Consider the following 14422-nt stretch of genomic DNA (forward strand, 5'->3'; position numbering starts at 1 on the left):
CTAAAAAAGATTTTATCTAGTTATTAAAATGGCCACTATTATATATCATTGGATAACCCATATTGATGTAAATTTTTCAAAATAAAAAAAGTAATTATTAAAAATAAATCTATTGAACATTAACAGTACATTTTATGTAGTAAACATGACTTATTTTGGTTGCTATAACTTTAAGAGGCTGTTTTTCTACCTTATAAAAAAAAGTGGTTCAACAAAATTTTAAACTTTTAGAAGGATTTTTTTAGTTCTGCATTTTTTTTCTTCACACCAGGCCTAAAAGAGAAATTTATTATTATTTGTTATTAATGATGTTTATTTAACTGCTACTTACAATTTAATTTAACATTTATTGAAAAAAATTATATATACTGTAAAAATAAATAATTTTAAACTGGTTTGAAATGGTAGGACCTCCAATTGTAGTTTCAATTATTTTTTACAAAATCAAGATAAGTAGTTATTCTTTCAAAACTGGTTTGAAGGGGCAGAACAAACAAGTTAGAATATTTTTTAATAAAACAAAAAGTCCCTGTGTACAGTTCAAATTTTGTTGAACATCAGCTTCCACTTAAAGTTATAGTAACCAAAAAGTTCTACAATTTTGAACAATATTCAAAATAACAATTTAATTTTATATGTAAAATAATTAAATCAGTGTTGCCAAAAACCTGGAATTTGACAATTAAGTCAAAAAATTGAATTCCAAACAAAAACAATAATTTCAAACTTCATTTAAATGTAGAGTAACTAAAGTCCAATTGATACAAAAAATATCATAAAGATGAAAACAATTTTGTATCATCAAACATGTTTTTATTAAAAAGCACATTCAAAGTACTATAGTTTTTTGATTTTAGATAAAAGCATGGCTTAAAATTTTATTTTTCTATTCTATTCAGTTTTTTGGGTATGGAATTTAAAAAAGAAGTTTGATTTTAAATAACTTATTTATTTAGTTTTTATGATTTTCATTTTATTACCTTTATTAATATTTTTATAATAGTAAGGGTAATAATGAAAACTTCAAAATATTTTATTAACTACTATAAAATAAAATCTTTTCAGTGCTTTGCTGATAACTGATTGGTGGCCATTTTACCTGTGAAACATTAAAATCAAAAAATAAGGCAAATAAAAAGGAATTTGATGCTTTAAAAATACCTGGAATTTTGAAAAATCTAAAATTGAAAATATGCCTTAAACAGGGTTGCCCAAAATCCTGGAATTTGACAACTTAAGCAAAATTATTGTGGGAAAATCTGAGATTTTTACTATAAATCACTAAAAAACCTAGAAATTTAAACAAATTTTACATATAAAATAACAAAACTTAGACAAAGTATGAAAACTATATCATATAAAATATATAATTTTTGTATTATATAGAGCTTTTTTTATTATAAAACACATTTAAAGTAGCATTACACTATCTTTCCAATACGTATATACTATTAAAGAGCTTAAATTATCTTTATACTAAAAATAGACTAGTAAAACTTTACATTTAAAATTTTTACAAAACAAAAATTAACATTAGCTCTTTTAAACCTAAGAGTGTATTATATATGATACTTTTTATAGAACAAGAAAATTTATATTAATATTTTAAGTATAACAAGTTGAAAAAAAAAATTCAATACAAAATTTTATTCAATAATGTTTATATATTATATAAATTTAATTTGTTTAAAATTTATTCCGACAGAATTTTCTAAATTTATCAAGGAACATTTCCTGAAAATTTGAGGTAGTTATCTCAAAAAACGTAGGAGAAGATAGATTTTTAGTGAAATAGTCTATTTTTGCTGCCTTAATTTTTGCATCCCATAAGGAACCTATTGTTGCCTCTGACTTTGACCGTCTATATCTCAGAAATTATTTTGAGTTTTTAAAATATGTAAAAAGCATCTTGTAGCTTAGTAAAAACTATATAAAATAAGTTTAAATTTTGAAAAAAGTGTTTCATTTCCTTAAGCCTTTTAAAGCATTCTGAAAATTTACGTTGATTTTTATTAATACTAGTAGGAATTCTGTATATTAATATATACTTGTTTAAAATCTAGTAATTATTTACTTAATTCTAAAGCTAAGTTAATATTTAACACATTGTTTATGCTAAACTTGATAAAGAAAAGAAAATAAGTTTATAATCCTTTTTCAATTATTTCAAACCTTCCCATGATTTACTTCAAAAAGAAGTACTTCCTATTTTTTTTCTTAAAAACAATTTTTTTTAGATCAATGCTTTTTTTCTTCTAGACTTATAGATAAAATAAGCAATATGGTATCTAATGAAGAAGTTCATAGTAGAGTTTTTAGTTTTGATAAATTTGGTAAAAAAATAAATTTCAAAGCTCCTTACTGTTTTTTGTACACAAAAGCTGGATCAATACCTCATCTGACAAATGAAACTCTTAGTTATTTGGATACTAAGTTACTTAATTCTGCTACTGTTTATGAAATTCCAGTTCCTACTGTTGTTGATTTCAAAGAGACTTTTCAAGTTTTTGATGGTGAGTGTGCTGAATTTTTTTGTTTGAAATCCCCCTGTTTGACCTACTGCAGTTTAAAAGACCCTTTACAACAAACTTCTAAAGGGTATAACAAAAACAAATCAGTAGCTGTCTGGGGTATTGGTGGAAAGAAAGATATTAATCCTTTTTCTCACATGGAGCTTTTAGAAAGCATGAAACCTGACATTTTTGATTGTCTTAATGATAATGATGTTGTGTTTTCTGATTCAAAAAAGAGAACAATTAAGTCTGTTGATCGGTCTTTAAAGTTTTTGGAAGATGCTATCAGTATACACAACACATCAAAGGTCTTAAAAAACTCCAAAATGGTTTGTACAATTCAAGGAAATTTTTTGGTAAATGAATGTAAAAGATTTTGTGAAGGTTTGAAAAATCTGACAAAAGATTACTCTGAAAAAATATTTTCCTACAAACTTGATTTTTCAAATATGAATAATGAACAGGCTAAAGTTATGCTAGAATGTGTTAAAGAAAATTTAGGAACATCTAAGCCATTTTTTGCTGTTGGTGTTGGTAATCCTTTATCAGTTCTAGATTATTTAAAAGAAAGTGTATACTTTTTTGAATCATCTTATATTAGTAATCTTGCTTCAAAAAATATGGCTTTGTGTTACAATTTGATTGATGAAGACTTGATATTCAGCAAAGATTCAAAGAAAAATGAAAAAGGTATAACAAGTTTTAAAGACACAATGGACTTAAGTGATTTAAAGTATGAAAAATGTTTCAAACCACTGATGGTTGGGTGTGAATGTTACACTTGCAGACATCACACTTGTGCCTACATTCACCATCTAGTTCAAGTTAATGAAATGCTTGCTCCTGTACTTTTAACTATTCATAATCTTCACCACCATCTGACATTTTTTAAAATGGTACAGAATTTTCTTGAAAAAAATGTTGAAATTGATGCTATAAAAGCTGCATTAATTGAAATAAACATTTACTAATTAAACCTCTAAAAAATTATTTTTAAAGCTAAGTAAAGTGAACAACTAAAATTTAAAACTATAGAAAATTTAAAAGAATACAAATATTTTAGTTTGTTTATCAAATTTCTAGTGCACATTAAATAACTTTTTATGCATAAGTACACACAAGTAAAAACTGATCTAAAACCTAAAAGATTTTACTTTGTTTTTTGAAAATACTTATTTATAACTTAAGTTAATCTTTATTGAAACCCAAGATTCTTATAAATTGTATAAGTAGCTTAAATGTACAAATAACTTTAAAACTAAGACATTTTTTCAATAAAACAGTTTCAACTTAAATTTGGAAAAACACTAAAATTGTATTTATTGTATATTTTATTTCAAACTAAAGCTATTTTTTTACCTAACACAAGTCTAAAAATTTTATTGTTAATAAGGTTCTAAACTTAACAAAATTATAAAAAATGCAGTACATTTTATGTTTAGTTTAGCTATCAAGACTCACACTACATTATAATGAGTATTGAAAGATAAATTTGTTTTAACATTCCATGTAATGAATAAATTTTAGACATAAATTATTTTGGTATAAAAGTACTTAAATCTATTAATGATTAGTATTATTAATGTTCTAATAGTTTTTAATTTTGTATCATTTAGCAAATGTTTTATATACATTTTTATTTTTAGTTATCTGAATGTAATAGTAGAATTATATACATTAGCCTAATTTTAAGCTTCATACGAGCTAGGAAATTATTTATATTTTTAACATTAAGATTAATAGAGTCTAGAAAGTATATAATATTGATAATGGCGGAAGTTTTTGACTTACGAAGTCAGTTAGAAGAATCAAGAAAGAAGTTACTTAACGTAGATGAAAACATCAAGAAGATCACTGGTAGATCACCTAATAATGACTTTCGGGGCAACAGGTTTCTTATAAATGTCTCATGTTTTTTGTTAATTAAGACCAGTTTGGATTTTTATAACATTTTGGCTTGTTAAGACTTTACTTAATCTTTAAGTCAATAAACTTAACATCTAGTTATTGATGTAATTTTCAGGTGGAAAGATGGAAAAGGAAATTTTCGTGGTGGTGGTCCGATTCGTCTTTCAAAGTTTGCATTTAATCTATTTACTTTTATGTAGTATTTTGTTTTTAAGATTATAAAAATATTTAGTAGTTTAAGAAAAGTCTATATACGCCTTTTAAATCTCTAATTTTTATTAAGTTTCAAAGTAAAGATAAACTACAAATTACTTACTGATGATTAATTTTTGTAACTTTTAGATTCTACAGTATTTACTTTTATAATAAAATCATGTTGAGTTTTTGTAATCGTGGTTATTACTGCGCAACTATATTATAAGTTTGTTGTTATAAGTCAATAACTTGAGTATTTTTTTAATCTATGATTTTTGAACTAATGATGCTTAAAAATGTTTTTTCTACTGATTGGTGTCAATAACAAGCTAGTTTTTTTTATACTTTAAGACAAAGTATGTAGTTCGTGTTTTATATAAAGAATTTGAATAATACTTTAGAGATCAGTTAGTCTTCTTTGCAGTTTTTTAACAAATGTTGTTTTTCTAACGCTTTAAAAGATAAATGTGTTGAGTGTAAAACAATCTAATTTAAAGTTTTTTAATATCTAAAGCATTTTAATGTTGATATTATGAGATAACATTTTCGTCTAACGATTTAAAAGTTTATATTTTCTATCTCTTACACACTCATTTGTATTGTAACTTGAAAGGAGAATACCAAATTTCAATATACATTCATTTTGTGATTATTACATTAATTGGCTTTTTACAAATTGTCGTATGCTTAATTATTTTTTTCAGAGAACTTTGAAAAAAAAAATTGTAGTTGTTTTAAGTTGTTCATTGAATTATTTTTTAAGTGTTGTTTTATTTTTCAAGTATTTTTAAATTATTAATAAAGGTATATACAAAGTTATCAAAATGCTTAGCATCTTTTGTTATAAATTATGAACAACATAAGCATTATTAATTTTAAAGGCTTTCAAATTTTAAAAGACACAAGCTTATTTTTTATTAGATACCTGAGCTCTGATAGACAAATGAACAACTCTGCGAAAAACCATTCTCATCCATATCGTAGGTTAGATGGTATTTTTGAAAGATTGTCAACTATGGTAAATTAATGCGAAACTAATTATAAAGTTTAAAAATCAAAATCACGAATAAAAATATCTCTGGCAAAAAACTTTTTCTAGAGAGTTTTATTTAAATAAACAGTTTTTTCTCCTGCAACAAAAAAAGTTCTACTAAACTGTACATTACAACATTAGTAACAGAAATTATTTAAAACTGATCCACTTGAGTAGTCTCGCATTAATCTTATACAAAAATTAAAAGTTTAAATTGTTTGATACGTTGTTTGATTAAAGATATAACAAATAAAATTAACATTCGTTCAGTTTTATTTTATTGATGAAAGTTATAAAAAATATGGTTTGTACAGAGTTGTAACAACCAGTGGTGGTGAAGATGTTTCTCGTCACGTTAAGTCTTCTAGCAGGGTCGTCATCAAAAAAGAAGTTGATGAAGACGAAGATTATGAAGAAGATAGTCACAAAGTAAGTATAAAATGATAAATTTTATTTAAATAAAAGTTAAAATACCTAAATGATCATAACTTTGTCGTCAAAAGTATTTTCATTATTTACAAATCAAGCATAAGAGATAACAGTAAGAAACAAATGTTTTCATAAATTTAAAAAAGTTTGTATTTGAAAAAATTTAATAACACATTTAAACAGTACTCTTTGTTTATTAAACTAACCAGTTATTATGACCATCATCAACAAAGTTGAGATGCTTCGCGCCATCAATAATAAATAATGAACTTTACTACACTACCATCAACAACAGTATTCGAGACAACCTACGACCGGTTTCGTCCTTAGTAGGACTCATCAGGCAAGCATAGTCGCGAGAAACCGCTGTTAAGATGTAAACCAAACGCTTGGTTTAGATCTTAACAGCGGTTTCTGAAGTACATAATAAGTAATCTATTGTAAATAAACAGACATTAATTACTGAATTAATAAATAAATTTAAATTGAAGTGCTACGAAATGCTGTATACTTTTTCGTGGTTTTCTATTTAAATATATTAATTCAATAATTAATGTTTGTTGTTTTAATTTTTTTTTTACAATAAATTACTTACTATGTATTAAAAAAATTGCAAAAAAAATAAATAAAGTGCTTGACTGCTTTTTTCCAATCATAAAGAATAGATTATATATCTTTCAATGCGAGGTAAATGACTTTTTAAATGTTAATGTATTATAACATAATGTTGTGACGTAATTATTAAATATTTAGTCTTATGAATCAGTATTTCTACAACTTTCATGTGAGTGCTTTGTACTTTAATATGTTATTTTATTTTATATTTTACTTTACTTAATCATAGTTTAGATTTAATAATTACAAATATTATATAGTTTTAACCATTCGGATTTAACATTATATATTGTATCTATTATTGACCATTAATCTACAATAATCTATAGCAGTGCTTCTGAAATGGGGTTTCGCGACGCCTCTCAGGGGTTGCGCGAAGCCTTTCGAAGTTTAAAAATTTATGTAAAAATTTTACATTTTATGTAAAATTAAAGTTAGGGGTTCCGCGGAAAAATTGAACTTTGGAAAAGGGTTCCGCCACTAGAATAAGGTTCAGAAGCACTGATCTATAGTATTTCTTCTTGTTTTAAATAAACACATACATACACCTACATAAGCTTCGATTCTTTCCTTACAGTATTTATTTTTTACAGAGTTCCGTTGAAGTGTGTTAACTTGTTTACACACGTTAACATGTGTTAGTGTAACAAAGAAAGATTACTGTCAATTTTGTTATTATTATATATTCCAGTGAACTTGTTTCGCTAGGATCTTTATTAGCAAACGATTAATTTTAAATTTTGAATAGTTACTTGAAAAATATTTATATAAGTTTTAATAAACTTTTTTGAAAGTTAATCACATTTATTGGTTGCTATGAACTTGATAAGGACTTGAGATTTACTCTAGTTTTATTTTTGAATTTATGATGAAGTTTTTTCATGTAAACATAACAAATAATAGTTTAGTAATTTTTTTTAGTTTAAATTCCTTTAATTTTTTTCAGCCTAAAATTCAGTCGTCGGTAGTCTCTACTAAAAAAGACACGAGAACCCGAACAGAAATTATTAAAGCGCAGAATGGCGACGGTAGAGGAAAAGACAGGTTTATTTAAAATCAATAGTGTTCATTAAACACTAAAAAACCTATAAGTTTCATACTCACAACACTAAATTTACTATTACATGTTTATGAAAAGTAGTATTCTATGTATTTAGTAAAATGTATTTCTCAAATACTATCAATAGTATAATTGACTAACTTAATTGAGTCTTTCTATAAGAAATTAATCATTAATGATATTTGAACATTATAAACACTTATTGATCTATTCAAAAAAAAAAAAAAGTAAAATAAATAATAAAATTATTTTCACAATTTTGTTCTTTGTTGCATTCATACATTATTAAAATTTACTTTTTTATGAATCCAAATATATTTTAGAGTTCTTGTTCGGTAATTTTTTTTTTATAAAGGATATACGCTTTTACTTAACAATTAAATCAAATTTGTAGTTTTAAATCTTATTTATTCTGTAATGCAGTTTGTTTTATTCTTTTTAATATTTATTCATTTGTAGAAATCGACGGATGTTTGGGTTTCTTATGAATACTCTTAGCAGCTTTAGAAAAGAAAAGCAGGATAATAAACTGCTGGTTAGTAACTTATAAGTGTGTATAAAAATTTGAGATTTTTTCAAAAGTCCTATTTTAACTCGTAAATTACAATTAGTTGATTTTTTTAAATATATAAGGTCTAGTTGACAGTTTAGACTTAAAATCAATTAGTTTGTATATAACAATTATTAGACGACATAAAGTTTTAAAATTTGTTTCTTGTTTCTATATTTTTATGAATAAAAATAAGCATTTTACTAGTCAACTAAAGCTTAAATTAATTTTTTGAAAATTATCGCTAACCAGAGTGTTCTACTTATACAAAGTTAGGGGACTGGTTTATAACGCAACGTGCGCTTTAACTTGTATAAGAGATGTACCCAAGATAACGATCAAACTATAGTTGATAAATAGACTAATATGACTTACTTACTATTTACTAAAGGTTTATTAAATAAATTACTTATACTACTGTTAAACGTAATTTGAGTCTGTGGTGATCAAATGTATTTACAATAAAATTGCGAAACGAAAAGATTATATAATACTGTACAACATTCAGACTAAAATACATGAATCAAAGAAGCTGAAAACTAAGTGTTCGTTTAAACTAAACTCATAAAGAAATATAAAAGCGAACTAAATTTGCTTAAACAAGATCGAAACCATTCACAACTAAATGCAGCGAACAGTTGCCAAGCAATGGCTTAAAGCTAACTGCGACGCAGCAAAAACTAAAAGACCGTAAAGCCAGTAAAGACCGAGATCGTTAATTTTATATACAATATAGCTCTATCAAAAAGGAGAAAATGCCAATAGTATTACAAAACAGCTTTTTTTTAAATTTTTTTTATTCGTTAGAAGAAGAACAGGTCAACTTTGATAATAAAACATACTGTATTTTTAAGATTAGTTTTGCTTTACTTTTTTATTAAGTTTTAGCATTTATATATATCTTTTGTTTTGCTGGTAATCTTAATCAGTGTTTAGTTTTCGGCATAATTTGTTATGTACTAAAATATAATGATAGTAATATAATTATTAATATCTTTTTAGTTTTCATTAAATCCCCTGTAAAATTTGAAACTTGAGAAAAAATCTCGTATTTTTTTCTATTCATAAAATAATTTTTAATTTTTTTTTAGGTTTGAATTTATGTTAAATTAAATAATTTATTGAAATTTTTCAATATTTTTTTTGCTGTATTGCAATTAATTTTGTACTACTTACGTACCAATAGTTAGTTTAATTGCTAAAATTGATTTATCAAAATGTCTTTTGTTTTATGTGATTCATTTAGCCTGTAAATAGTTAAAATACAACTTATATATTTAAAACTAAGACTCTATTGGTAAAATAAGTTTAATTAAAAAAAATCATAAACTTATGTAGACTCGTCAGGAAGAGCGAAAGATGGAGATTGAAAAGAAAATAGAAGAGCAGAGCTTGGAGGACCGTAAGAAGAATCAAGAGGTTCGGAAGAAGTTGTTCGAGGAAAGAAGAAAGGAACAAAAGAAGATCAGCTTGTTAGAGTACAAAGTTCAATTGAACGAAGAAGTTTGAAATTTTGCACTTAATATAGATAGTCACAATATGTTTTAGTTTTTTATTAATGGTCTTCGTAAATGGTTTAACGAATGAAATTAGTTTTTAAAGTTTGATAATCTGAAAAAGTTAACTTATAACTTTAAACTGATGATCCTTCCAATCCGGGTGTTTTTAAAGCGGTCGAATCCGTTTCTTAACAAAAAATGCTAAGTTTTTGAATCTAGTAGATCATTACCTAAAACTTTAATATAATTAATGCTTAATTATTGTCCTAAAACAGTTTTGTAGCTTGTTTATTACCTATTACTAGGTTATTGCTAATAGTTAACTCAAATTTATATTAGCTTCTAGTTTGTTGGTTTAAAAGAATAAAGTAAAAAATATTGTTTTGGATTACATTAACATGTGGTTTACTTTCAAAAAACTTTTGACCAAATAAATTCACAGTCGAAGGATTGGAAAGAACAGTGGGAGTTAAAGTCAAAGTTTATTATGACAAAAGCGCAGCCTCCAATATTTTATTTTCCTAATGAAACAACAGGAAGGACTAAAAGATCTCATATAAGCTCTAAACAGAGAATTGAAGGTTTTTAAATTTATTAAATAACAACATATGATTAATAATTCTAAACTTTAGTAAAGTATCACTGTATAATGTGTATGGTCATTGTCTAAATTAAAAATTTACAATTAAATAGTATTTTTTTATTTGTTTTTGCTGCTTCTTAATTAAAACAGTTTTCATTTTATGTTAAACTAATTTACAAATTTTCTATTTGTTTATACAGGGTTTCAACTTCTCTATAAATCTTTATAAATTGGTAGTATTCTGAAAAATCCCTAGAAAAAATTGAAAACTATGTGAAAATCCCTATAAATTACGTTTTTTTGCTGGTTGATTGAAATTTAAAAGCTAAACAGCAACACCGCATGGTAAAAAAGTTACAATTAAGAAAAAAAATATATTATTTAAATCAAAATATTTGCAATCTCAGTACAAACCTGACTCTATGGCGCCAACAAGTGGATTTTTTTTAAATTTAATACAACTTATTTAAAGTTTGCGTATTTAACTAAAATTAGAGCTCAAACTTTCGTAAATTTCTTATTATATTGTAACTTGTTTTAAATCAAACAATTCAAAGTTCTCGACTTATTTAGCTTCAAGGGGATTTTTATATTGTTTTTAATTTTACAGTTAATTATCAACAAAACAATTTCACTCCTATATTGGGATATAGGAGATCATTATCATTTATAACAACTAATGATCTTATATATCCCAAAATTGGAGTGAAACATTGTTTTGTTGATAATAAACTGTAAAAATAAAAAAATATGTAAATTTCTTATTAAAACTGTACTTATAAACGCTTAATGCCATATTTTACTTAATGTACCTTAAAAATATGTTTGAAACGTTTAAAGTTCATCGTTTTTGTTTTTGATAATTTACCTATAAATTTGTTAAATTTTATTGATTACTTTATAAACTTTTTTAAATTTAGTTAAAACCCTGTTTTAGTTACCTACAGCAATAGCATCTATTAAAATAATTAAACATAAACTTAATTACCCATTTAAACTAAATTTGTATTTTTTATGTATGAAGCAAGGATTAAACCTTAGTTAGCTTATAATATTTAAACAATTTTTGTAAAACTTGGTTTTTAATTTAGTGTATTTATTATAAAATACTATTTTTTTTAGATTATTTTATTAAGATAGCTTTTTCCAATAATTTTCATAACTGGATTCAATATAAGATAATTAACATAATATATACAGCATAAATTGCATTTTTGATACTTCAAATATACAATTTGTAAAAGGATGAAAGCTACAGAGAGAAAGTATGTGAGAGTCACTGATCTAATCTTAGTTACATACCTTAACCGGTACATTTACAAAGTACAATAGAAAATTTGTTTATCGATTGTACTAAAATAAGATGTGCATATTTGAAGTACAAAAGAACCAAATTCTTATTAGATTTGTTTTCTTTAAATAAGAAAAAGAAGCATTGTATCGCTAATAATATTTCATTTGTTTAATAAGTTTTAACAGTGTAAAATTATACTTACGTTTTTTTGTGCTTAAAACTTTAGTTATTGTTAATGAAATGAACTTAACAGAGATCATCGAAAACTCACAAGAGTCTATGAATGCGACGAACCGTGATATAGACGAAGAAATAGACATGATATACCGACCAGTGCAAAAACTGATCGCCAAAGAGGCAACGATGCGCCAAACTTCCACTGAGAAAAAGCAAGATGACGATTTGGAAGGGAACGAACCGGCGGAAAATATGGACATAGCGGTTGAAGACCTAATCGTAGAAGTAGAAAAGAAAGAAAATGATGAGGACGATGGTGAGGTAAGTGGGGATAAGGAAATTAAAACAGAAACTAAACACAGTGAGAGTAGTGCTGAAGAATCAGGAGATGAAGTAGAAAGTTCTGAAGTTGCTTTCGTTGAAAAGGAAAGCGAAGATTTTGTTGAGAAAAGTATTAAAGTTGAAGAAGACAAAGTAGAGGAAGATGAAAGTGAAACTGAAGTAGAAAAACCAGAAAATGATAGCGAGATAGAAAAAATAGATCAGGTTAATGAAAGAGAGGCAGAACTAGAAAAACAAGACAGTGAAACAGAAAAAGATAAAAATAGTGAAACAGAACAAGAAAAGGTAAATAAAAATATTGAAAGTGCAACAGAGCAAGAAAAACAAAACAATAATAGTGAAAGTGAGACTGAACAAGAAAAGGTAGATAAAGATAGTGAAGTTGTAGGTAATGAAGAAAAAATGGCAGAATCAGAGGACAATGAGAGTAGTTCTGAGGTGTCAGAAAAAGAAGTTTCAGAAGATAAAGAAAAAGAAACTGTAGATGATTATGACGATAAGGAGGACGATGATATTGCGCAAAATAAAGATGGTAATTTGAAAAAAGAGCAATCAAAGCCTAAGTCAAAAAGTAAGAAGTCTTCTGTTAGCCGTGAAATAAAAAGGTCATCGTCTGCGGATAGTTCATCATCAAGCGACGACAGCTCTTCTTCAGGGTCGTCTTCAGATTCTTCTTCGTCTTCTGATGAAGATAACCGTCGTAGGAGGAAGAAAATATCTTCATCTGGACGTAGAAGAGTGCGATCTAGCTCCAGGCGTAGAAGGTGATTGGTTTTTTCATTTGTTATTATAAACATTAATTGTAAACTTTTAGCATTTTACAAATTCTATAGGAAGTTGTGTTTAGGTTGTTCCTTTTAACCCTTTAGTTTGTTTGTATCAACAACCATAAAACAGATCTCGTTCATTGAGAAGGCGCAGATCACCATCTCCAAGGAGACGTCGAAGGGCATCTCCGAGAAAAAGACGGAGGTCGCCGACTCCTCCGAGATACCGCAAAAAGTCAAGATCGCGCAGTAGAGATAGAAAGCGTCGAAGGAGCTCGCCGAGTCGTAGGTCACGTGATCGTCGCCGTAGGTAAAAATGCCTTTAAAATACATTGGTTTTTGCTCGATGTTTGGTTCTAAGATTAAGTAAATGCGCGTTAGATTTGTGAGCTTAATTATCATCGCATTCTTATTTACATTACTAGTTGGTTTTGTTCTTAGATTAATGAGTATGATAATGAATTTGTTGTTATAACAGTTAAAAAAAATATCGTGCATCTATTAATTTTTTATTAAAAATTTTTTATACTTAGTAAGTTTAGTTTTTTTTATATATAAATAAACACAAAGCTTAAAAAATTAAAGTTTTAATATATTTTGTTCGTGTAGTTGTGTTTATCATATTTTTATTAACTTGTGAAAATAAAAATTGAACAATGAAAATATCACTTTAATAATTTTAAAAATATAAATTTCGGTTTAGTTTAATTAATTATTTTTTAATTTTAAATAAAATGGTTCGCTACTTCAAAAAAGTTTTTAGCAAACAAGCGTAAATTTCACTAACTTTTCAAACAATTGCAATAGATAAGCTCTTTTCTAATACCTGATTACAACCCAAATAAAGTTACATTTTACTATCTTAAAATTTTAAGCAAATTTATAGCGCTTATACTATTACAATTTATAACAAACTATAAACAATTATTAAAAAAAGCAGAAATTTGTATTAAAATGTTTGGAAGTAAAGTAAGCATTAAAGAAACTTAAAGATTTTTGAACTGAATAAGTTGACATACTACAATATTTATGTTTCAAGCTTACCCTTGAAGTTCAATTCAACTTTATGTAAATTAACTTTCAATAATAATAATTTTTAATTTGAATATATTTTAGAACTACTTATTTAATATCGGTTTGTGTTTCTTCTGTCACTCAACTCAGTTGCAGGGTGGTATCAATTCAGTCACTTCCTTTGAAGCCCTTTGCAAATATTTTACTTGTAAAGTTCATGCTTCAATCAATTTTCACCAAGTCAAAATATTGCTTAATTATGTTGTTGATATAATTAAGTAGCAAAGTTATAAGTTAAAAATAGTTGTTATACTACCACTATACAATAAATTTGACTTATATCATTACAGTTATATTGCAACTGACTAATTAAGTAGGTTGAAAAAATGAACACACTTGTCTATAAGTAAAATCACAAGCTTTAAACTGATTTTGTATATTTA

General features: G+C 25.8%; 2 protein-coding genes across 2 annotated transcripts; both read left to right on the forward strand.

Moving 5' to 3' along the window:
- The first annotated feature begins 2551 nt into the window (after positions 1–2551).
- LOC145842702 (queuine tRNA-ribosyltransferase accessory subunit 2-like) lies at positions 2552–3506 on the forward strand. The gene has a single exon (XM_082950181.1). The coding sequence runs from the start codon at positions 2669–2671 to the stop codon at positions 3482–3484; it is 816 nt and encodes a 271-aa protein (XP_082806307.1). The 5' UTR covers positions 2552–2668; the 3' UTR covers positions 3485–3506.
- Positions 3507–4253: 747 nt separating this feature from the next.
- LOC145829578 (uncharacterized) lies at positions 4254–13628 on the forward strand. The gene is made up of 10 exons (XM_082937421.1): positions 4254–4404; positions 4537–4590; positions 5538–5600; positions 5964–6078; positions 7640–7737; positions 8213–8288; positions 9642–9806; positions 10245–10383; positions 11933–12962; positions 13096–13628. Exons 1-10 carry the CDS (start codon positions 4283–4285, stop codon positions 13277–13279), a joined length of 2046 nt encoding a protein of 681 aa, XP_082793547.1. The 5' UTR covers positions 4254–4282; the 3' UTR covers positions 13280–13628.
- The last annotated feature ends 794 nt before the right edge of the window (positions 13629–14422 follow it).

Source organism: Thalia democratica, chromosome 1 (assembly GCF_965202585.1).
Source record: "Thalia democratica chromosome 1, ktThaDemo2.hap1.1, whole genome shotgun sequence".
NCBI classification, from domain to species: domain Eukaryota; kingdom Metazoa; phylum Chordata; class Thaliacea; order Salpida; family Salpidae; genus Thalia; species Thalia democratica.